At 39.3% G+C, this 26,701-nt stretch overlaps 1 gene segment (V, D, J or C); it reads left to right on the plus strand.

Moving 5' to 3' along the window:
* Positions 1-1,620: 1,620 nt before the first annotated feature.
* Positions 1,621-25,903, plus strand: LOC143817403 (immunoglobulin heavy constant mu-like). The segment is given in 7 exon segments: positions 1,621-1,824; positions 12,234-12,533; positions 14,299-14,619; positions 15,083-15,409; positions 16,673-17,002; positions 23,262-23,404; positions 25,769-25,903. Coding segments are annotated over 7 exon segments (1,479 nt in total).
* Positions 25,904-26,701: the final 798 nt, after the last annotated feature.

Below are 26,701 nucleotides of genomic sequence, written 5' to 3' on the forward strand. Positions count from 1 at the left end.
CCGCGGCCTTGTGACGCAACAGGGTTCACTTCCTTCACACAGGGTGAAGTTAACCCGTGTGTGTATCCACATTGTACCGCCATATAGTCCGTCATTACTTGGCAGCAGGTTCCATCTCTGCACGGTGGACCCCGGGCTGCGAACGCACCTTTCTCTATCTTTCTTATTATTTGGGGAATTCCGCTAGCCCTAACATCCAACAGCAGGAGGATTGTAGCGCGTGCTCCCTCTAGAGAAGCCAGGACGCCTGCGCAGGAGATGGATCCCTGTAGCAGAGCCAGAAACAGGAAGCTGAGAAGGAGCACCGAGGAGAGGAGCGCGCTGGGAACCGGAAGCAGGAAGAGCAAGCGCCGCTGCAGAAGCACAGAGGACAGCGCGCCGGGACCCTGGAGCCGAGCGGCAGGAAAGAGCAGGGAGAACAGCCGCAGAAGAAGCAGGAGGAGCGCGCCGGGACCCTGGAGCTGAGTGACGGAGGTGAGTAGAAGCGGCGCCGCTAACAGCGGCGCTGCTAACACAGAGGAAGCACAACGCAATGGAAAAAAGTCTAAATGAAAATGGTCCTTATTGCAGAGCATAAAGTAAATAAAGTCAGCCTTATATTAAAACAAAGTAAAACATATGATATATGGTAGAAATACGTATGTGCACTGTAAACATGAAATATGTGTAATGCAAAATATAGGTGTGAATGATAGATGTTCACATATTTTATGTTACTCTTAGGTGTATGCACAAAACAGTGAAAAAAGATGATAAAGTGCTAGAAGTGCAAAAACATGACTGACACACAATATAACAATAATATGAGCATTGAAAACATCTAATATGTGTAATAGAATTGTAAATAGTTATAATGAATTATAATAAATGATAATGACCTACATAATTGTCACTATAACACAATTGTAAACCCATAATATGAGCAATGTAAATATAGGTGCAAGATAGGCCTCTGACACAGGCGCCTACCAGTGTCTTATTCTCTTCACACCATTAAAACAAACATGTTTGTTAGGCTGGACCATGCTGAATGTACATGTTTATAATGGGGCAGGAACGAATAGGTGTCAGCTGAACAAGTCTTCAGTCTTGAATAGATAGGTGGGCAAAGAGTAGAACAAAGACTTGAGAACAAATCTAAAACTATAGTGTATGGATGATGAATTCATTTTTATACCTTCTTCTAGCATGGGAACACTTTTCAGCTTTATAAAATCTATAATGACTATTGGTTTATTTTATATATCTCATCTAACAAATCACCAGTGGTTGTCCACTCGAGCCTATAACCTTTTCAAAATATGTTTCATTGGCAATACAACACATACAAGCTGAACAGACATTTTTTTGAATATAAAAGATAGGAGAGTAACAATTTTTAGAATAACAAATGTTCAGATATTGATGATCAAATGAGACAGAAAAAAAAAGGAAGTGGGCACATTTTATTTTGATTGAGCCACGTTATATGTGAGTTTTGTACATACCCAGACTAGACATGTGGAGCACCACATAAACCACAGGCCTACAAAATAATACCATGAACAACAGCTAACAGATGCTATACAAAATCCCCTTTCCTCCCACCAGCATTCCCAAAAATAGACTAAATCTGTGCCAAACACATATACCACTCTGTAGGCAGGATTCCACCTCAGATCTCCAAAAGAACACCTTAAGAAGAGACAACGCGCTATAGTATAACAGCATATGATCTGCAATGCCTTCCTCGACTAAACACACCTTGGCTATAAATCGCAAGGGACGATCACAACATGACTGAGACCATAGTCTTGAAAATGATCCACCATCTACAAACCAGGGGTAAGAATAATTAAAAATTACACTAAATTTATTAGTCCACAACGTAATAGAAAATATGTTTCCATATAGTTTTCCTTATTTTGGAATCCTAATAGGTCAAGGAGCTTTGCTATTGGCTCTGTCCTATGAAAGTGACACTTTACTTTCAGGTAAATACATTTGCTAAGTTGACATGTGCATTTCATGCCTATAGTGACTTTGCAACTACATTATTCTCATATGTTTAATAATTCTATTGATCAGTTATTCTAAAGGCTGCAGTAATGACCATGTAAATCATTGGTTGGGTTATACAGTAGCAATACATTTATAATTTATGACTGTTATATACATTGTTAGAACTCTATATTTTCAGAGCTACAGGTTGATTTCCAGCTAGTGAAGCCTGAAGATGCCAAGGACCTGATTAAGGAATACAAATGAACTAATTATATGGACCTGTGGATTTATTGTATAATTTAAGCAGGTAATGACCTAATAAGATGTTAAGAGTGTTGACCTTCAGAAGTTTGGCTATTTAGAGCTCTAAAAAACCTCTACTGATATAGTCATTTTAGGCAAATTGGCAGTTAAATAGTCATAATCATGTATATATGAAGAGCATTATAGGACTGATAAAACCGGGATAGCACTGAGGAATACACATTTATGCTATAGTTTTAGCACAAACTATAGCAACAATTAAAAGAACGTAGAGCTTTATGTTTTATACATATACAATCATATACATCGAAATTGTATGGCAGGGCACCAAAGCAATACAGTTACCTTGTCCGGAGTTTTATGACCTCCGTGTTTTGCGACACACTGTCAGCTGTCATGTAGACAGTCATATTCTTCCATAAAATACTTGAAAAGGAGAACACCTCCCTTCATTCAGAGTCTGATACAAGTCACAACAAAGTCTCCTTATGCCACTGTATGAAATCAAGATCAAACTCACACTAAAGGCTTCATACATTTTCTAGAAATTCTCTCTTAGTTCGTCAGTGTGCCATAGTTAGCCGGTGAGCTTGGTTATGTGATCTACTGAATACAAGTGGAGAATACATGCAAGATCAATGCTCATGTTTTCAGCTTTAGTGGTGAAGATTGTGACCATCTCTGACTAGTACTGATTGAACATTTTCTAGTACCTATATAGTAGCTAGCAGTATGCCATAGCTAGCTGGTGAGCTTTGTTAACTTGTACTACTGAATATAAATGACTAGTACAGGCAAAACGTTTGCCCATGAGCAGTGTCAGACTGAAGAACATTAGGCCCACCAGAGGATTTTATTCTGAGGGCCCACTTTTCTCCCCCACTCAGAAACCCCATAGCAGCTGCAAGGTTTGCACTATGAACTCTCCTTAAGGAGAAGCCAGAGCCCATCGGAGGATTGTCCGGTTCTCTGGTGGGTCAGTCAAACCCTGGCCATGGCTTAAGCTTTAGTTGTGATCTTTCATGAGTATTCACTAGACTGATTCTAGCAATTGTATAGTAACTTGCCTGTGTGCATTAGATAGCTGGGACCACAGGTCAGATCCCTGTCCATGGTGTTAGCTTTAGTGATGAGGATTAAGACTTGCCCTTTCTAGTTTTCAATGGTCTATGCTAATATGCTATAATAATTAAGTAGATAGCTGATATTCAATATCTAGCTACTGAGCTTTGTCAAATGAGCTACAGAATAAAAATTACTAGAATAAGCAAAATCTCTGCCCTTGGTTTAGCTTTAATGCTAAGGATTGGGACCATCTCTCTCTAATTTTAACTGTACCATTTCTAATTACTATCTAGTAGCTATAGGTATACAACAGCTGGCTGGGGAGTACGAGCTAGCTCATGAGCTATGCTAATACTGAATATATATTGCTAGCATAGGCAAGATTTGTCAGCTTTAAGGATGAGGAGTATGTTCTTATCTCCTTAGTATTTTCTTGACCCACTCTTGTCATTATATAATCGCTAGCCAGTGTCCTAGGTGTTATGCAATAGCTAGCTGGTTACCTTCGGTGATTTACAGAATGGAAATGGTTCATACAGGCCATGTAGCTTCCATTTATTTTGGCTGTAGTGGTGAGGATTAGGACCCACTTTCCCCGGTATGTGGTGGATCTATGCTGGTACATATTTAGTAACTAACCAGCATATGATAGCTAGCTGTTGATCTAATGAATATAAAATGCTAGCACAGGCCGAATCAGTGACCATAGTTTTATCTTTGCACTTGGGATTAGTATATATTGGCTCTGTGGTAGCAACAATATAGTAAGTAGCGGTATGCAATAGCTAGCTGGTGAGCTTTCTTAATTGAACTACTGAATATAAATGGCTAGGATGTCTTCTTATGGTATTAGCGTTAGTGGTGAAGAGTATGCATATCACTCGCTAGTATGCACTTGACCTATTCTAGTAATTATACAGTAGCTATCTGGTTAGCTTGGTTGATTTACACAACATAAATACATCTCTGACCATGGGAATAGCTTTAGAGGTAAATTTGAGACTTTCTCTTCCTAGTATTCATTGGATCTATGACATTAATTACCGTACATAAAAGCTAGCTGGTATGCAATAGCTAGCTAGTGCCCTAAGGTAATTGATCTACTGAATACACATTGCTAGATCAGGCATAACTTTTGCCCATGGTTTTAGCTTTGGTGGATTGAGACCATCACTTACTAGCATTCACTAGATCTATTCTACTAACTAAATACTGTAGTAGCTAGCCAATACGCACTAGCTAGCTGACCAGCTTTGTTAATTGAGCTACTGATAATAAATTGCTAGCACAGCCAAGACATCTGGCTTTGATCTCAGCTTAAGTGATAAGGATGTTCATCTCTCACATACATCCACTTGACCTATCATAGTAATTGTATAACCAGTATGCCATAGCTAGCCAGTAAACGTGGGCAAATAATCTAATAAATATAAATGGTGATCACAGGTCTGATCTCTGATCATTGCTTTAGCTTTAGTGGTGGGGATTAGGACCCTCTCTCATTAGTATTAACAGTACCAATTGTAGCAACTATAAGCTAAGCGGTATGCAGTAGCCATATTGCAGGGTAAGTTAATTGATTTACTGGATATAAATTGACAGCATTGGTTAGATGTTTGCTCATGGTTTAATCTTTAGTGGTGAGAATTGAAACTAACATCTCATTAGTATCCATTGAAACTATTCCAGTAATTATATAGTATCTAGCTGGTTAGCTTGGTTGACTTATGGGATCAAATGGTAAGCACAAGCATTTATGATAGTAATTACCATATATAGTAGCTGGCCAGTACGCAATAGCTAGTTGGTGAGCTTAGATAATTGATCTAATGAATATAAATTGTTAGCACAGGTCAGACCTTCTGACAATAGTTTTAACTTTAGAGATTAGGACCATCTGTCACTAGTATTGACTGAACCAATTCTAGCAACTATAGAGTAGCTCACTTGTAAGCAATAGCTATCTGGTGAGCTTGATTAATTGATTTACAGAATATAAATTGCTAGCACAGGTTAGATGTTTGCCTATGGCTTTATATGGAAAAATCAAAGCAGCACCAAAATCACTCAAGATTGGGTACCAGGCCTCCTAGACCCGCCATCAACAGGTCATAAGAGATGAAAAAAAAGAAAAGCAGGCAGCACTCCAATGAACTGTGCAAAAAGGTGGACTTTTATTAGTCCATGTGGCAGCGAGCCAGCGACGTTTCTGTCATAGCACAGGACTTGACTTGAGAAAGGTCCTGGTAGGACCAGCTCTTCCTGGTATGCATTGTTGGCACATATCTAGTACACAGGCTAATAAAAGTTCACTTTTTTGCACAGTTCATTGGAGTGCTGCCTGCTTTTTTTTAATTTATGTGCCTATGGATTTAGCTATATTGATAAGGATTATCACTTGCTGGTATGCAATCATTAACTGCTTATACTGATTGATTTACAGAATATAAATGGTTATAACAGGGCCAATCTGAGTCCAAAGTTTTAGCTTCAGTGGTAAGGATTAGGACAATCTCTTCCCAGTATACATTGTATATAGCTAGTAACAAGCCAGCATGCAATAGTTAACTGGTGAGCTTAACCATTTCATCTACTGAATTTAAATTGTTAGCACCGGCCAATTCTATACCTCTGGTTTTAGCTATGTGATGGGGAATTGGGTCATCTACTCCTAGTATCCACTGGACTTTGTAGTAATTAAATAGTTGTTAGTCAGTGTGAAATAGCGGGCTTGGTAAGCTTACTAAATGACTGAATATAAATTGATTGCACGGGCAATCCATTATAGTATTATTATGTAGTAGTTATCTGGTATGCCATAGTGAGCAAGTGAGTGTGGCTAATTGAGGAGGTAAATAGAATTGTCAAGCACGTAAGATTTTTGCCCTTGATTTTGGATTTAGTGATAGGAAATATGACCCCTCTTCCTAGTATGCACTGGATCAATTATATTAGATACCTACTTGGTAATTGATCTATTGAGTACAAATGGCTGGTACAGGGTAAAACTATTGGTTTTAAGTATATTAGACTAGATTAGATTTATCTCTTCCTAATAAATAATGATACTGTGCATGTAATTGTCTAATAGCTAGCCAGTGTGCAGTAGCTAGTTGGTGAGCTTGTGTAATTAATCTACTGAATATAAATGGTTAACACAGGCCAAATTTCTATAGATGATTTTAGCTTTAGTGGTTAGGATTAGAATAATCTTTTCCTAGTATATAATGGATCTGTGCAAATAATTTTCTAATAGCTAGCCTCTGAGCAACAGTTATCTGGTGAGCTTCTGTAGTTGATCTACTGAATATAAATGTTTAGTGCAGGACAAGTCTCTGCCCACGGCTTTAGCTTTAATGGCTAGGAGTAGAATCATCTTTTCATAGTATGTCATGGATCGGTGTGAATAATTTTCTACTAGCTAGACAGTGACCAATAGCTAGCACATGAGCTTGTGTAATTGATCTACTGAATATAAATGGTTAGAGCAGGTCCAATGTCGGTCCATAGTTTTAGCTTTAGTTGTTAGGATTGATCTTTTCCTAGTATCTACTATATGTATGCTAATCAATACATGGCAGCTAGTCAATAGCTAGCTTGTAAACTTGTGTATATTATTACTTATTCTTTCTTTAGTAGTAATTATTATTGTCATCTTAGTATATATATGAACCTTTGGTAGTAATTAGGGCCGGACTGGCCATCTGGCAAATGCCAGAAAGGCCTGTCTGGTCATGGGCCGCCTTGTCTGCTACGTTGTTAACAGAATCGGTGTTATCAAGACACCCATACTGTTAAGAGTTGGGATGGAGCACAAAGTTGCTGACTCCGTCACTTACCCCAGCAGGCCACAGGTATCAATAGAAATATTGGTCTTGTAGAAAATCATCTGGTTCATGGGGACGGGGACAGCATGGGCCTGTGTGAGTTCATATGCAAGGACTGAATTTCAGCCCCAGTCCGTACCTGACTAGTAATTATTTAGTAGCTACCTGGTATACATTAGCTAGCTGGCAAGCTTACAGATTTGATCTATTAAATGTAAAGTAAACACTTTTGCCCATTTTGGCTTTAGTGGTGAGGATTAAAACCATATATTCCTAATATCCATTGGACATAAGGTAATAATTATGTAGTAGCTACTTGATATGTAAAAACCAACTAGTAATTGGTCTACACAGTCAAATTAAGGATTATGTCCCTGAATTGACATCTGCAAAATGCTGTACAGGACACACTGGGATCAGTAACTGACAAACACAAAAACTATAACAAGGATACTTTTTCACAACAGAAGTTCCCTAACGGGCTGCATCAGAGTCCTATACAGTTGTGCCAGCCTGACATCAGAGGGTACCTCCAATGGTAGCAGGGAACTCGGCTGCTATGAGGTCCGTGAGCCAAGGGGGCCTGGCTCCAGCACCGGGTCCCCCGCCTGTCAACTGTATCGACATCCTGGATGACAATGCATTTGAAAGCAGTGGAGTAGAGCCAATGGGGTTCATGATGCCAATACAGTTGAAAGTAATAATAATCGAGGGAGCATCAGCAGACGCTCCATCTTCCATAATTCTTCCTCGGTGTCTGTCATCTCAGCGCAGCAGGCATGATGACGTCACAACACAGCTGTGTTGCCCTGAGATGTTCGGTGCATCAAAGCGGATGTGAGTATTGTATTTTTTTAAATCATTGAGTACATTGTGGTGGCCATAATACTGTATGTAGGACTATGGGGTGCATTATACTGTATTCAGGACTATGGGGAGTGCATTATCCTGTATGGAGGACTATGGGGATTGCATTATACTAGGTGGAGAGCTATGGGGTACATTATACTGTATGAAGGAATATGAGTACACTGTACTATTTGAAGAACAATGGGGTGCATTATACTGTATGTAGGACTATGGGCAGTGCATTACACTGTATGGAGGACTATGGATTCATTATACTATATGGAGAACTATGAGGTGCATTATACTGTATGGAGGACTACGGGGAGTGCATTATACTATATGGAGGACTATGGGGAGCATTATACTGTGTGGAGGACTATGGGGAGTGCATTGTACTATATGGAGAATTATGGGGAGTGCATAATACCATATGGAGGACCATGGGGAGTGCATTATACTATATGGAGGACTATGGGTTCATTATACTATATGGAGGACTATGAGGTGTATTATACGGTATGCCAGACTATGGGGAGTACATTGTACTATATATGGGGACTATGATGAGTGCATTATACTGTATGGAGGACTATATGGTGCATTATATTATATGGATGACTATGGGAAGTGCATTATACTATATGGAGAATTATGGGGTGTGCATAATACCATATGGAGGACCATGGGGAGTGCATTATACTATATGGAGGACTATGGAGTGCGTTATACTATATGAAGGACTATGGGAAGTGCATTATGCTATATGAAGACCTATGGTGAGTGCATTGTATGATATGGAGGACTATGGGGTGTATTATACTTTATGGAGGACTATGGGGAGTGCATTATATTTTATTTGCAACTATGTCCCGCCAAATTCAGGTGACAGGTTCCCTTTAATATTTGAAACATAGAAGCCATTTAATTCTAGTTCTGCACCATGGTAAAGCTACTGTCTGTTGCTGACAGCCCGGTCTAAAGACCAAGATCAGAGATACTATAATCCTACTTGTTTATAGATAATGATCATGGTGCCATCAAAGAGGTTTTATAGATTTCACCATATCCTTTTGTATCCTCCTCGAACCGTCATGATAGTTTGGGTACTGATGTGTTGTATCATTCAGAGTCCTAAAAAAGGCCTCCAGGTCTGCCATGTACAGATGCTTTATGCTGATTGTCAGTTTTACACTAGCAGACATGGTACACCGTATTATATGACAAACACAGGATTGCATGACCAAGTCCCCTACAAAAATTTTAAAGAAAAAGTACAAAAATTTAAAGCGTTTAGAGAAAAAAAAACCTGAGCAAAAAAAAAAAAGAAATAAAAAAAGATGAACAATGCATACTAAAACTATAGCTGTTCTTTAAAAGGGTTATCCACTACAATGATATTGATGACCTATCATAAAAATCGGTCATCAATATCAGATCGGTAAGGGTCCAACACCCGCACCCCCAAACCAGTCAGTTGTAATCACCTCCAGCAGCAACCAGTGGAACGGAGTGGAATATCACTGCTCCATCACACTACATAGTGGCTGCTGTATTAGTGAATGCTGCTAATCAAACAATACACATTTTACAACTTACATTAAAAAATGGAGGCGTGTACGCGATCATTATATGGATTCAAATATTCATACTTCATACTTGTGACAACTTTTAAAACTACAGATTTTTGCCATTCATTTAAAATAAGTAAGTCTCTTGTAAACAATTCTTAAAAATAAATCAAATCTGTTTTTTTTGTTCAAAGCAAATTCTCAATTTTGTACACATTAATTGTTTAATTTCTTATTATATTTTTATAGTAAATATACGGTTTTTGGGTTTTTTTTAAAAAAGTGCTCCCACCTAGAAAAGATTGTGGCTCCCCCCAGCTGTCACTAGAGGGAGTTTATTAGATTATGGTATATGTACTGTCATACATTAACCTTTATGATAATACAGAGCCAGCTGGAGATAGCATCTTATGTCTTAAGGAATAACTTTCTTATAATTTAACATTGACAGGGAATCATCCATTTAATCCAGTCACTCAAATTATGTAATTGCCACGACTGCACCGATGTCCTCATTTCAAAAGTGCCACCCCTTACGGTGCTGCGATGCGATCCAGAACATGGTGACTGATGAAGGCGCATATGATCAGACCCTTTCATCAGATGCCTCCATTGAATACCAATGTACACAGTACCATGTATGAGCTAGTTCCCATTGCTCACAGTGTTACTGAAAGCCGCTAACGGACAACTCTGATCACATATCCATCCATCAGCAGCCATGTTCTAGAAGAACACAACAGATTGGAGAATTTTTTAATTGACGACATCAGCACTACTGTGGTAATTACAATATATCATTCACCAGATTAATTGGATGTTTCCTGGACATTGTAAAAAAGGTTTATAGGGATTGGTGCTGGCAAAACCGCAGGCAGTGCTGGGAAAGACCTGACCAGTCTCTTCCCTGGCTATGGTCCATGCCCGGATCTTCAAAGTATTGTATCTTTGAAACATTGGAGAGTTACAGAGAATAGTACACCTAGATGCAATTATACAGCCAGTTTTTTGCTGCCTGGGCTTTGTAAGCATGAATCAACTGACAGCTTCCCTTTAAAAAATGGCCAACGCATTTAAAATATATGGCTACACAAGGGATGTTACATTCTGTATCATTAAATCACATCAATCAATATAAATATGGAGGAATGAGTAAAAAATTGTTGACCTAAAAACAACATGTTAAGTTCATCTGTGAAGTATACATAGAATTGAAAATTCCAAAAATCTTAAATATTTGTAATACATTTTTATGAATCTGCTTTTCACCATTTTTAGTATGACAGAAATGACAGTACTATGCTGAAATGAACGGGAGCATCAGCAGTTCCCATTGACTTACAATTGGGTTGATTGGGTTCCATCAAGTTGTGAATCATTTTGACATGAATAACAGAGACAGGTTTAGGTACGATACTAAAGATATGCGATAAATCACAAGAATACCTCTTGAAATGAAGTGTGTCCACCGTATGAGAAGCTGTGTCCACCGTATGAGAAGCTGTGTCCACGGTATGAGAAACTGTGTCCACCATATGACAAGCTGTGTCCACCATATGAGAAGCTATGTCCAGTGTATGAGAAGCTGTGTCCACTGTATGAGAAGCTGTGTCCACCGTATGAGAAGCTGTATCCACCGTATGAGAAGCTGTGTCCACGGTATGAGAAACTGTGTCCACCATATGACAAGCTGTGTCCACCATATAAGAAGCTGTGTCCAGTGTATGAGAAGCTATGTCCACTGTATGAGAAGCTGTGTCCACCGTATGAGAAGCTGTGTCCACCGTATGAGAAGCTGTATCCACCGTATGAGAAGCTGTGTCCACCATATGAGAAGCTGTATCCACCGTATGAGAAGCTGTATCCACCATATGAGAAGCTGTGTCCACCGTATGAGAAGCTGTGTCCACCATATGAGAAGCTGTGTCCTGTGTATGAGAAGCTGTGTCCACCATATGAGAAGCTGTGTCCAGTGTATGAGAAGCTGTCCACCATATGAGAAGCTGTGTCCACCGTATGAGAAGCTGTGTCCACCGTATGAGAAGCTGTGTCCACTGTATGAGAAGCTGTGTCCACTGTATGAGCTGTGTCCACCATGTTAGAAGCTGTATCCACCGTATGAGAAGCTGTGTCCACCATATGAGAAGCTGTATCCACCGTATGAGAAGCTGTGTCCACCATATGAGAAGCTGTGTCCACCGTATGAGAAGCTGTGTCCACCATATGAGAAGCTGTGTCCAGTGTATGAGAAGCTGTGTCCACCATATGAGAAGCTGTGTCCACCGTATGAAAAGCTGTGTCCACTGTATGAGAAGCTGTGTCCACTGTATGAGAAGCTGTGTCCACCATATGAGAAGCTGTGTCCACCCTATGAGAAGCTAGGTTCACTGGTTATTCATGTTGCAGCACTGAGGGGGTTGCATTTGACCAAGGATACTATGTGCAGTGTGCGTGTTCCCCTTGTGTACCATACAATATGTGTGCATGTGTGAAATTACATTGTGAGCCACAGTGGTGACACAGACTGACATGAGGGATGGTAACCTGTACACAGCATCGTGGGATATGTTGGAGCAATATAAGTAACAGTAAAATAAAATAAAGAAAAAGCTTTAATTCTTTACAAGATGTACTTATACATTTCTACACCAGTTTATCATACTCTTTTCTCTTGCAGTTCAGTTAATTATCCCAACTGTCTACCCAGTGATTGCAGTTGGGCATACTGGTAGCACTTCCACTTCTATTGCATGTCTGGTAAACCGTTTTTTGCCTCCACCTTTGTCTATCACATGGGATACTACTAAAGGGGAGAAACTATCTGGAGTAAAGGACATCATGTTCCCTCTTAGTGGAGACCCTCCAGCATACAGCCTTCTCAGTCAAGTCACCATCAATAAAAATGACTGGGACAGTAAGACTTACCAGTGCAATGTTAGTTTTCACTCTACCAACATTGTGAAAATTATTCCCAAAGGTAAGTCAATGGTCAAGTTTATAAATTGGTTGAGACAATTGTATTGCATAAAAGTTATTGAGAATTAAATTTGCTTAAGACCCCATGCACAAATGTTAGGGGCCTTTACTGGGCCCCAGTGACATGATTTCGTATGGAGGCCAACAAAATATAAATTGCGGCAAATTCATTGGACACCATATCTATGGAAGTATTCTTTTGTAACATCATTGCTTGCAGGGAAGAATAGCTCATTACATATGTGACCTAGCAGAGATTTAGAATGCTTCATCAGGGGAGCAATAAAGACTTACGTTGATGCGACACCCGTTAGGGCCGTGTGGTACTCGTAACTGGGTCGGACGGTTCTTAATGGGGTGGTCACAGAAGCGGTGACTCGGTCCGTGGCCCTGGGCACGCAATAAAAGGATGATGATGGAATGTTTGTAAGGAATAGAGGAATTGTTCGTGACGCCACCTGTGGCACTTGGCTAGGGATAGCAGACACTGCTTAAAGAGACCTCTGGGGCTGATGGTGATGCAGTAGAGTTGTTACAGCTCTCCACAGGTAGAGCTAAGTCCCAGGGCACCTATGATGTTACAGATGGTGATGGTGGATGTAGTGCAGGGAGAGTGGCGCAATAAAGAGAGAGGACACAGCAAGGTGCAGTCTTCACGTTTTACTCACAGTTCTGGTATGGTATCCAGCCGGGTGCTATGTTTTCCGGGTTTAGTGGTCCAGCCAACTCTCCAGTAACTTAGGGCACTTGTCCAGAACCCCCCTTTGTATGTGACTTTCCTGGCTGACTCTCTGCGCTGGCTCTCACCTCTCCTGCCCTATGCTTCACACCCAGTGTCCCAAGCCAATAGTCGCGGGTCCTGTCGGGCGACGTCCTCACTGTCCCCTTTGACCCTCTGTGACTCCCTTTTCAGCTAAATAGATGTGCATGTGGCCGTCGCACTTGCAGACGTGACAGCTTCCGGGTTCCTAGCTGGGACTTGTAGTTCCTCCGCTAGATCAGGGGCCTGTTTCTCTACTGTGACCTGGTCCCTCCACCTGACGATGTCAGCATGGATGCAGGCCCCACGGGTGGTTTCCACACTTCCCTGCCCCTAGTACCTATTCGATCCTTCTGGGAGCTTCTTTCCTTTCCTCCCTCTCTTCAGACTGTCAGGAGCTTCATACCCACACATCTGCTCTGCTCCACTTCTCCTCATACACCCCCTTACTGACTTACCCACTCTCTCCTCCCCTTGTTCACCCTCTACCTAATACCTCTCTGGCCCGGAGAGGTCTAATGATGGGTGCAGGTGTTAGGGTTCTGTGCAGTGTCCCCTCCTTACCAGAGAGTTGGGGTACCCCATCTCTGGCTGAGATGCAGTACCTCTGTGGCGACTGGACCCTCAGAGGTGCCACATTGCCAAACTGGTTCATTTCATGTAGCCTAGGGACTCACACTCTTAGCCAAAAGTATATATTGGGAGCTTTTTCAACCTATACTTTAGCATTCTCATAGATGCGTTCTTTGTCCTGCATCTGACAGATATGTGTCCGTGTACTGTTTATATAGCTGTACATGAAAGCACAGCAAAATGCACTTTCCTATACTGCAACCACAAAAAGATATCTACCTTGTAGTATATGTTGTAGTGCAATAGCTTTCTATGGTGAACGGATACATAAACATCCATCCAGACTGGCCAATGTTGGGAATATGCCGACTGAAAGTAAGCGCCGCACAGTGGTTCTGAAACAGGAAATAATTGGATTTCTTCTACCCCTCAGTTTGTGACTCTCTACCAGAAGCACCAAGTGTCCACCTATTGCAAGGAACCTGTCCTGAAGGCAACGGTGAAATAGAGCTCACTTGCCAGGTGTATAACCTAACCTCCCAGGATGCCACATTGAAATGGTATATCAATGATCAGGAAAGGAGGTTTGCAGAAGACAAATTCGAACTGGGAAAATCCCAGAACCACTATTTTGCTTTGCAAAGTACAGTGACCATTGGTCAGTCTGAGTGGAACAACGGCGTCCATGTGAAATGTCATGTGACCGACACCAATACAAATACAACAGCGGAGGACACAATTAAGAAATGCTCAGGTAAAGAACAATGATAATTAATATGTTGCCTATCCTAAATATTAGCCCTTGAGATGTATTCATTTGGAAAACTGTTTCTGGTTTTAGCCTATATTTTCCAAAACTGCAGCAAGTTTCAACCATCATAATAATAGATCCCTCTATGGATTTATGTGCTTTATAATTACTGAAATATATAAACAGACACAAGGTGCCCTGCACCGAAATCTTTTGACATGTGGACTGATGTGCCTGTAGGCCTAAATGGGCAGAAGTATGACAGGAGGATGACACTTTGGATATATGCTTTGCAGGGATATGCGAAGATCACACAATACTCCAACCAAATTGAAAAATGTAGACATCAGTACTAAGGAAGTCTATGACAAGCTTATTAAAGCAGTATAGAACAATATACGGTATAAATTCTAATTTGCCATTATAATAATAATTGTTGTTTAATTGCTGTTTTTTTATCATATAGACAGCTTTAACTGTTTGGGAATTCATGTGTTTATCGTGCCACCCTCTATTGAAGATCTCTATGTCCATAACACTGCTCGTCTTACATGTGTGGCCTCCAACCTGAAAGATACAAATGAAAATTATTCATTTGAATGGAGCATTACTGGAGGATCTGACCTCCATATTCAGACTGAGGATGCACAACTACATAACAATGGAACTTACAGTGAGTCCAGTGTCCTCACTGTTCCCCCAGATGTCTGGCTGCAAGAGACAGAATTTACCTGTCTATTCCGTCACAATGGACTCCAGAACCCCATCATTACTAGAATCAAGAAGGAAAAAGGTGAGGAACACAAATATAATCCTTATTTTTTGGATTATAAAATGCACTTTTTTTCCACTCATATTTGGGGGAAAATGAGGGTGTGTCTTACAATCCGAATTGTAGCTGCAGTGGAGCTTACCATCTGCGGAGGAGCTGGGTCACATGTTCGCTGCCGCTGGAAGCATCTGGTGGAGGCAGAAGTCGAGTGATGGCTGCGGGCTCCAGGCTGGTATGATGAGGTGTTCGGCAGTACAGAACATTTTGTGAAAGCCCTGAGCCCAGCATCTTCCATACTCACCATGTGAAGGAAGGACTCCGGGAAAATGGCCGCAGGAATCGGCGTATGCGCAAATTGAGATCTTGGCATCGAGATCTCATCTCCCTACATCTCGGCTCCTGAGATCTCAATTGCGCATGCCTTGCCTCCAGCAGCCATTTTGCTGGACTCCACGGCATTAGAAAGTATAGAAGGTGTGGGGCTCCGGGCTTTCACAAAATGGCAGCGGACCCCAGCACTACCGAACACCTTGTCGTACCAAAAAAACTACCTGAACAACTAAAACCATAATAACCACATAATCAACCATATTGTCTTCATAATATAAATAATTTTATTAAAGACACCAATCCAATCAATCCTTGTCGTACCAGTCTGGGGCCCGCAGTCATGGTTAAACTCCTGCCGCCACCGAACATCCCGTCCTACCAGCATGGTGCCCACAGCACTCCTACCTCCACCAGCAGTGACCTTGTCACTTGGGAACCCAATCCACCACTGCTGCCCCCAGATAAGCTGCTGCAAAAGTGGATTATAATACGCACAATTTTTTTTCTATTTTCCTCCCCAAAATTTGGGGTGCACCTTATAATACGCAAAATACGGTATATATGTATATGTATACTGTATATGGAATAACAATGGTGCTACACTGCAAAATTCATGTAACTGGCTAAACATTTGTGAATTATAGACTATTGATAGAGCAGTAGGCACACTTCTGAGCAAAATAAATGCTTTTCTGTTACCTCAGATATATTTAACTAATAAAGTTATTTTCTGTAGATTTTTTGATAGTTAAAAAAAAAATCTTTAGCTTATTCTTTCAGTCTTTGTTAATGGAATCAAATCTGACTGGTCTTGATCTCAACGGGGAACTCAAAATTATGATTCCCAAAAGGTGCATTTTAGTGAATTGAGTTATTTCCTTGTAAATCTGTCAGACTGCTGTACTGGTACATTAAGTATTGATATGGCTAATTTTAAATATATTTTATACACAGTAACAAAGACGTCCCAACCTGTGGTTTCTGTTTTCCCACCATCTACTGAAGAGCTGGCTCAGAAGGAGACATACACTTTGTTATGCTTGAGCTCCAAATTTAATCCTCCAAATATCTTCATGGGTTGGACCATAAATGATTTGGAAGTCTCCAAAGATCTCTATATCAACAGTCCACCCATGCTTGAAACCGGGGGGAAAAATTATTTCATGATAAGCAAGCTTACCATTCCAGCTAGTTCTTGGGATTCAGGATTTAGCTATGGCTGTGTGGTAGGCCATGAAACCATCCCGAAGAATTTTACCAGAATATCCATTGACAAAAACTCTGGTAAACCAACAGTGGTCAATGTGTCTGTCATAATGTCTGATGTTACCCTCAGTTGTTATTAAAATGTCATCTATAGCATCCATCACTTTCCTTCTACCAATTGTTCTTCAATACTTTCTTCCCTTTATCGTGTATGTTACACAAATTGCTCAACATGTTGTTAAAAAGCGATTACGACTGTAAGAAGAACTACAGCTGTCTTTCTATATAAATGAATGAATGACGTCTTCCCCAATTCTTTTGTCTTGACTTTGTTAATTGTATCTTCTCCTGTCTATTTGTGATTTTACAATGGTAGAAATGTGGAAATGTTTTGTTTTTTTTAAATAATTGATGTTGCAATAAATTCTATAAAGACAAATTTCAGAGATGGGGACTCAGTGACTAGAATAAGGTTCTTAAATTTTGGAATATGGCATTTTTTCACTTTGCCTAAAGAACTTGCAGGGAAAATTGCAAGCAAGATGTATCTAGACTGATTAAAATTATGCGTCAAGGTCACTATATTTTCAGTTATTCCACAATATTGTGGCACCAGACTCTTGTGCTCTCTATTAGTTCTTCTCATTTATTTTTACAGCATAGGAATTGCAGGCACCACAGTTAAAGAAGGCTAAGGGGTAACATTTCTCCTTAAAGTGAACCTGTCACCAGGTTTAGCCAATAAGAGATATGGTCATCACCTTTCAGTAATGATATACAGCATTCTATATTGCTATATATAAGCCCTCAACCTGCACGAGAAGAAAATAACTTTTATTATACTCACCTGCTGGGCAGTCCGGTCCAATGGGCTTCGCTCTTCTTGGTCCGGTGCCTCCCTTCTGCTTGCGATGCCACTTTCCTGCTTACTTCGTGTGGAGGACTCGTCTCCTCGGCACTGAGCTCCTGTGCAGGTGCACTTCTCTGCCCTGTTGAGGACAGAGCTAAGTACTGCAGTGTGCAGGTCCCGTGAAAGGTCAAAGAGCCCCGGCGCAAGCGCACGGCAGTACTTTGCTCTGTCCTCGACAGGGCAGAGAAGTACATCTGTGCAGGAGCGCTGTGCTGAGTAGACTATGTGGGTGATGAAGGGACGCATCATCCACACAAAGCAAGCAGGAGTACAGGGATCGTAAGAAGATGGGTGGTGCAGGACCAAGACCAGCGACACCCATCAGATCAAACCACCCCACAGGTAAGTATAATAAAAATAATTTTTCTTCTCTTACAGGTCAGGTTGGGGGCAGATATACAGCATTATAGAATGCTGTGTATCAGCCCTGAATGTTGATGGCCGCATTTCTTATTGGCCAAACCTGGTGACAGGTTCACTTTAAGGAGACTGTTAAGTTGGAATAGGGAAACTTATAGGCCACGCATTGCTCCATGGAAAATAAATTATGTATATAGCCTCTTCACAAAGAAAGAAAACATGGTCTCTACTGACACCCATTGTAACTAGCAATTCTATAAATCAATATTAATCTTCCAAAGATCATTACTACCTGACAGGATATAAAGCCAACCCAAATAGAGATTGTGGACAAAATTTCTGTTGTGAGGGTCTTTATTGACTTATACGATTGCTACTTCCCATATGTGATACTAGAGACCTCGAGCTGTTCTGTGAAAAGCCTATCTGCACAGTCAGATAAGACACTATACTAGACAATGTACAGTGTAAAATGAAACGCCAAGCCGAAGCACTCTCAGATCCTTTCAACTATGACACACTATTAATGCAATATCAATGTGTATTATTACAACTAGTAAACGGTCTCCTAAGGTGCCAAAGAACTTGGATATGTGGAGAAACATGATGATCTTAGTTTATTAAATCTGTCATAGTCTAAGTCTTACTTGGTGTCATAAGCCGTAGTAATGTCTAGAACTCTTTTACTACTCAATACCTCATCTCTAGGAGAGCGTGCCATCAAGTAAAGGAGACAAAAATCATCAATAAAGAGAAAAGGATTTCCACAATGCATGGCATAAAGTAATTCTAGGTAGTATAGAATTTTCACTTTTACAAATGCACATCACTCAATACTACAAAAAATATATTACCCACTATCCTATGCAAATGCATTATTATCTTTACTAATAAGGCCAAACAAACCTTGCCTTCATTGGCAATTGTAATTTACTTGTTATCTAAAAAGTGACAGTATATCTAATATAAATACCACAAAGTAATGTTAGATCCACGTTTCAGCATGATCCAAAAGTAAAATTCTAGCAAATTATATAAATATATGAAATGTACATTATCTAAGCAATAAACTCAGACAATTAGGGAGATTTAGTAAGCAAAGAACTCAACCACTATTTGCATCATTTGTTGTGTTTCAGATACCTTTAGTGCCTTACTTGTCAGGTGGCTTCCTGGATAGCGGAATTGCCAAAAAGAAGTGTGGCTTAAATGCCACACTGTGCGCCAAGATATGGCACAAATTTAAATAAGCTAACAAATAGGTATTGTCAAGTCCACAAGAATTGTGTAATGATGCAAAAAATTATCATCCAGCATTAGCCACTGGGATAATCTTGCAGACTATCGAATCTAAACGCCATGCGCTCCTGTGGCCTCTATGAGAGAGCAGCTGGCAGCAGCTTATCTCCGCACCAAACAAAAAGGATCGGGTGTTGGATCCTTCTCTAAACCAGGGGAGAGTCAGGAGGCCCCCATACACACATGGTACAAATATCTAAGGATAAAATCATGAAGAAATATATGGTAATTGAAAGTATACTACTATAACCCAAATATAACTGCATAAATTATCTACAAATAAAACTTCACAGACAACATGAAAATGGCATTCCTATGTACTAGGTATAATTCAGTATTGCCCTAGGAACTTCTATGGTTATCTTGTTATTTTATCGAAACCAGGCCAACCATATGTAATGAATTATAAATACCCGAAAGGACTCCAAATTGGATCTGACAAAAGGTTTATTGTAGACAGTTTTAGCATTGCTAAACATTCCCCCAAAAAACAAGACCCCCTCCACACCCTTAAAAAACAGTTAACATAGCCAACACTCCTAAGGTGAGTATTCCCCTACACAGGACCCAGACTTGTGAATGAAGCCCTAACATGGCCAATAGACATATAGCAAATTTAGGTAGTCAGGCTTTTACCTTGAATTCTGCATGGTTCCTCTTTACTACATATAAGCAAGAGGGCTGAAAAAATAACCAAATCATATAATGGGACACATTATAACGACCATAGGTCAACACCAGTGGTGGCCCAACTCAACCATCATAATTTCAAAAAACATTATTAGAATAAATCCCGGATTCTAGAGTAGCCACTTAATGAAACATTTTGCTATTTATCCCTTAAATGAAGTTTACAGATTAAAAGGAAAAAGACTGAATTAGAATTTTCATAGCAGTTTTCTGAAACATTAATGAGATAGTGTTGAAGTCATTCATTAACGAAGTTGTCCAGGCATCTAATATCGACTACCTACTCTTTGGATAGATCATCAATATCTGATTGGTAGGTATTTCGACACTCCAGAGCCCCACCAATCACCTATGGTGGCGGTACGTTAACAATGAATAGAGCTGAACTGTACAGCTGCAATAAACATGTACCAGCCGCTGCCCAGGACTTCTGATCAGCTCTAAAATCCATCCACTTTCGTAAATATTAATTCTAAGGCAGATTATATCCATACAGATGGAGTCAAAGGGAGCTTATATGGCAGTGGATGAAGGCTGCAGCAATTAGGACTAAAAAGCTATGGTGCCTTCATATACTGCCACGAATGCTCCATGCAGTAGTCTCAGTCCTATGCATATGTCCGTACTGTGAGTGGGCAGCACATGTACATAGGCAATGGAGAACAAAAGACTAGAAAATTAGGGATAGAAATAAAGGTGCCAAAATAGAATACCAATTTTTTATTGATGTTTTTGCAGTTTAACAATAATTGCAGATTATAAAAAAGCCAAGGAAATTTTATAATTCAGTTTTATTTAAATGTTTTTCATTTCTAATGCTAGGAAAAGCTGAAAATGTTAGTTAGGAAATAAAAAGATAATATAGAAACCATTGGCACTAGTTAGAAATCATTTTCAAGATATTGTTTGGAATCTGTCTCCACCTCCTGTCTGAGGACCATAAGTGACAAGAATCATGAGGTTATGAAAAGTGCTGGGAAGTTATTACATTTTAAGCACCAGCAATCTCACAGAAGCATTAATGTCATACTTGGACCCATAAGACTGTCCAGAATAAGAAACAATATTGTACACTGAACTGTGTTCATCTGTATCTGGAAACACTGAATTCAGTAAAACACCATATAAAAATATGGGACCCAACGTAAAAAAGATCTGCATATCCCACAGTCCAAGTTAACGTCATACTTAAGATGTGATGTGAGTCCCAAATATGTTCAACTCCTGGAGCCCATAAGATTATGTATGAAAACAAAAACAAGTTTACTAGAGAGCTTTATCCTCATTGGACTAATCTTCCTTAAAGGGTGTTTTCTCAAGTTCTTGTAAAATTACAAAGTGACCTCTTATTAACCTCTTATTAAAAAAATCCTCTCCTTTCTCAAGAATGAAGGGATTTTTACATTTTTAGTATACAGCTCACTGTCTAGGTTACCGACCACTCTGCCGTCTCAGAGACCACAGAGTGGTCGGTTGCCTAGGTAAAGAGCGCGTGCTGCTAGTAGGCGCTACGTTTGGTGCCGGCTTATGCTTCTGTGATAAGCAGGCCAGATCGCTGGCTCTTCAGTGCCCCTGTGCTTTTCCCGTGAAGCTGAGGCAAATCTACCTCTGCTGGCAGCATGGGAGAACACACAGTTTGGACCAGCGGCGCGACCATGCTGCTGGCGCGAATTGTCAGTCTTCAGGTACATACCAGCCCAGCAACCAGGAAGCTGGGAGGCAGAGGAGCAGTGCTCTCCTCAAGATGCAGCACGAGAAAATCCCTCTAAGTATATTATTCTTTACCAGTCATAATATGTGCTTGACATCTGTCCCAAGACAAAATTCACTTCATTTAACTACAAATGACATACAGTATATTCTTATTTATTCCATGGCAGTTTTTTACCCAAATTGCTTTTTTTCACCAAGCTTTCACCAATCCATTGACCGCTCAAACAAACTAATAAAACAAACACAAAGAAGTTAGTTTTCCAGTTATCTTTCTTACTGAGCACACTTTATTTTCAAGCACATGAGGATAAGGAAAGCCGAGGACTTGTCATAGATCTCATTACAACAATAGCATCATATTATTATACTATATTTAGCCATTTTCTAAGTATTACGAAGTGGAGATGCTCCGTTTCTGAGTCAGATCTTTGCATACAGCTCAGAAGCAATGAATAATACCGAACTGCAGGTGCATATCACATGTTTGTGGATGTAGGTGCGGTTCTTTCTTAATCTTAAAACTTCTGTTTTTCAGGGGAAGTGAAATTTAGACAAAACACCATATTTTATGCTTTGTAGAACACTAGAACATATTGACTTTCAAATGTTTTACAGGAGGAATTAATGAAATACGATACATAAATACAAAATAAAAACATTTATTTTAAATGTATATTAAAGACAAACGCTTAAAGATATGAGTCTTTTTAGAGAGGGATAAAAAAGATACCAATATAATCATAGAAATATGTAAAAACAGGGCAATACAGATACTTCTGTAGGTTGATATACCTGGATAAGTGTATAGTACAATAAACGTCTATAATATAATTTTTAACAATCTAACAGAAGGTTTAGACCATGTAATGAAAACATAGTATCATGTATACAAATAATACCATAACATACAAGGGATTTAGTTATAACATGTCAATGTAATAATGGCTCAATCTATGTAAAAATCCTAGTAAATTCTTACAGCTGAATCTCACATCAATGTAAATAATGTTAGATTAAGAGATGGAACATATAAACATGATAAAATACTATATTATACATATTAATATGATGTCAGTAGATGGTGTGAATACAATAGTCACTTGTAGACATATCACAAAGGATACCAGACAAAAAAAGACACCAATATGTAAAGGTTATGTTACAAGCAGAATACTTGAATACCAAGAAGAATACCAGGAACCCACCACACCCGACGCGCGTTTCACAATGAAATGCTTCTTCAAGGGGTATATTGTAATGAGTCAGGTCACAGATATAGTAGGTCACAGATCACTGTGAATTTAGTTTAATGAGTATGTACTGGGAATATTTGGTCATTAGTTAAAAAGTGTGTTCTTTATTTAGGTTGCTGTGAAAATATCGGAGTCAAAATCATTGCAGGTGAAGAAGAAGAAGAGGCTATAGAGGATCCATGGGAGATCTCAACAACATTCATGTCCTTGTTTGTCTTGAGTCTGGTCTATAGCGTCACCGTAACTCTATTTAAGGTAATAAGCCACTATCGATCAAAGCTGTGATATCCATCCTTCTCTGTAAGAATATCACCAGGCTATCACATATAACTGGTACAAGAGAAAATATCAAAAATCCCTGCTTCAGACTCAGAATGACCCAGTGTGATGTCAAATTAAAAAGGTTTTCTCAAAAAATTAAAACATAAAAATCAAACTAGTGGAGGGGCTTCATTCTCAACATCATTAGGAATGCTACAATTCACTTTCGTGAACTAATAACATTAATTTTATGACACCTGCTATAACCCACATATGTGAATTTATGATACTAACTTTTATGACACAAAGTCCCATAAAAATATTCAATACAGCTTCTTTTTAAAATTGTATCTTTTTAGAATAGTTTTTCATTTACATATACATTAATAAATTACAATTAATTACACATATTTGCAAATAGTGGAATAGTAGGGCAATTTTTCTTCTGATGGCTCAGATACAGTTGGTGGAGACCTCTTCTGTGTTTACGCTGGTCAGATTTGTACCAGACATTACAGAAATTGTCCCATACATGTGAATGAAGCTTACAGAAATCCATGTACATACTGCAGAACAAACCACATTCACCAGTAGAGAACCCATTTTGAGTCACAGAAATTTTTGAAAAAAAAATCTGCAATGTGTGAATAACTTATTATTTGTGAACTCCACAACTTTTTAAAATAAAGGGCAAACAGCCTTATCAGATATATCATAAATTTCAATAGCGCTCTATTCTTCCTACATACACAACCAACAGGGTCTCTTCTCAAGCATAGCACTAGTGATGAACGAATGTACTCGTTCATCACATGTGGTCTCTGAGTATTTGTGTGTGCTCGGAGATTTAGTTTTTGTTGCCTCAGCTGCATGATTTACAGCTGATAGACAGCTTGAATACATGTAGGGGTTCCCTAGCAACCAGGCAACCCCCACATGTACTCAGGCTGGCTAGCAGCCGTAAATCATATAGCTACGTCAACAAAAACTAAATCTCCGAGCAGATACAAATACTCAGATCACCCGAGCGTGCATGGGAAAACGAGAGCAACGAGTACACTCGCTCATCACTACATAGCACACTAAAGTCCACCCGATTAGATTTTGAGCCCTGCTATCATAAGTAATGTTGAATCTTATTACGCAGAGACTTTTTGTGTTAATAGTAGTATTTAACATTTGACCTTCCTGGATCCATGCTAATGTTTTCTTCTAAAAACCTTACAATGGACAGATCACACCCAAATTAAAGTATTGCATCTATTAGAATATACACAGAAAATAACTGCATAGCTCACGTCTATCACATCTTAGCGCAAGAAAATTAATGCCTGTTAATGTGCAGTGGTCAGAGACTGATTTTTTTTATGCACTGTAATGAAGTTGGCCATAATTAGAAATAACGTCTGCTTTTTTTTTCTAGAAACAGAGCCACTCATGTCAGTAGAAGCAAACAATTGAAAAGTCAGCTCACCCAGCAGGAGATCCGAAGCACGGAGGCTTGTAGTGCCAAAGGGAGAAATATAGAAATTAAAAAAATCTTATAGTGATTTTCAGTTAAAAGCATAAATTTATTAAAAAAGTAAAAAATTCCCAACTGAAACAAATATGTCTGACTTTTTTACATATATTTTTTCAATAAATTTATGCTTTCACCTGATAACTGTATGTGATTTTATAACACACCAGATTAGCTCTATTCACTTTAAAGGGATAAGCTGCAAAACTAGACACAACCCATAAGGATGAGTGGTGCTGTTTCTGAAAAAACACAGACTAAAAAAAAAAAGAATGAAAACCTGGTAAACGTCCTTAATTTTTTCTCAATGTTGAATTCTATCCAGTTTTAGAGTGTTCCAATCTTCAAGTAGCGACTATGATATATGGATGAGCTGGGGTTGCCTGTCCCGAACACAACAGCTTCATTTATGCCTAAAACGCTGTTAATTTCCAGTCAGGAGACCCGCAGCTAGTCCTTACATTGTGGACCATGAATGCCGGATGTGTGAAGAAGTGCATCTATGAAAAAGAGTCATGCATTGACACTAACGAAGACACTTCTACGCAATTAAGGCCAAATATGCAGAATAAGTGACCTGTTAGGGATACTTTATATCCACAAACTCCAACAAGAAATAGTAGCAGAACATTAAAGATTTTTATACTTTTGCTTTAATACTTTAATTATAAAAAGAGTCAGAGGTACCGAGGATAGAATGAGCTCTAGGAGGGGCCTGAGACCTTGCTTCGAGTGTTTCCAGGGACAAGTGATTTTGCTTCTACTGTGAAATGTATTATGACCAGCACAGCACTGTATACTTGTCCCATACTGATGTAAAACTGCGGTTTTCTTCACAGGTAAAGTGAGTCCAACTTTCCCTCCTGTGTACGACATACTGAGGACCCACAGCATATCAAGCAGGACATGTCTGAATGTGTCCAAAAGTTGAGAGGATGCATTCTTTTTCCACTGAAATCATGATGCCATAACTGTAATAGATGCGTTTAATGATTTCTTTAATAAACATATATTTCTCTAATATATCGAGTGTACGTGAGTATATGTAAACCACCATGTTCATCACAAAGGTCTACATTGTACTAGTAGTGGAAAACTACAGGGTATTACCATAGAAGAGAAAGAAAGACAAACTATGAGGCGCGGTACATGTGCTACGGCTACATTTATAGTCACACCCTTCACCACACAACCATTTAATATTTTTATCTACCTTGACAGGAGATGTCAGAGTGGGCATGGGGCAGTGAGAGATGGTTGGATTTATTTTTTAGCCATTAATTCGTTGATTGATTCATAGTCAGAACTTTTTTGGTTTTACGTAAGCTTTACTATATGAAGTCTTGCTTTGTTCTACTAGTTGAGCTATTGATTTTCTTAACTGCCATTTTATCAAACACAACTGTAAGGTTGTGTTCACATGTAGGGTATATTACAATATTACATATTGTTTTGTGCAGGAAATCTGCTGTGCACCTGTTCAAGCAAAGCAGATGTGATGTCATGAAAACACACTAGGCAACTAAAGACGCTGTTAAACTGCGCATTTTGGGTGTCTTTTCACTATAGATTTCCATGGAGAGTCTTTAAAAAAGACCTCAGTGTTGTTACATTACATATTTATGAGTTTAATGGAGAAAAAAAATCAATCGTGCCGTTTTTTTTCACGACATTTACCGATCACTGTAAATCTGTTCACTTTAGAGGGACACCTAATACATCTGTGTTATTTGGTGATTTTCCGTGTTAATTGCTGATCTGTAATATTTGTT

Source organism: Ranitomeya variabilis, chromosome 1 (assembly GCF_051348905.1).
Source record: "Ranitomeya variabilis isolate aRanVar5 chromosome 1, aRanVar5.hap1, whole genome shotgun sequence".
In the NCBI taxonomy this organism is placed as follows: Eukaryota; Metazoa; Chordata; class Amphibia; order Anura; family Dendrobatidae; genus Ranitomeya; species Ranitomeya variabilis.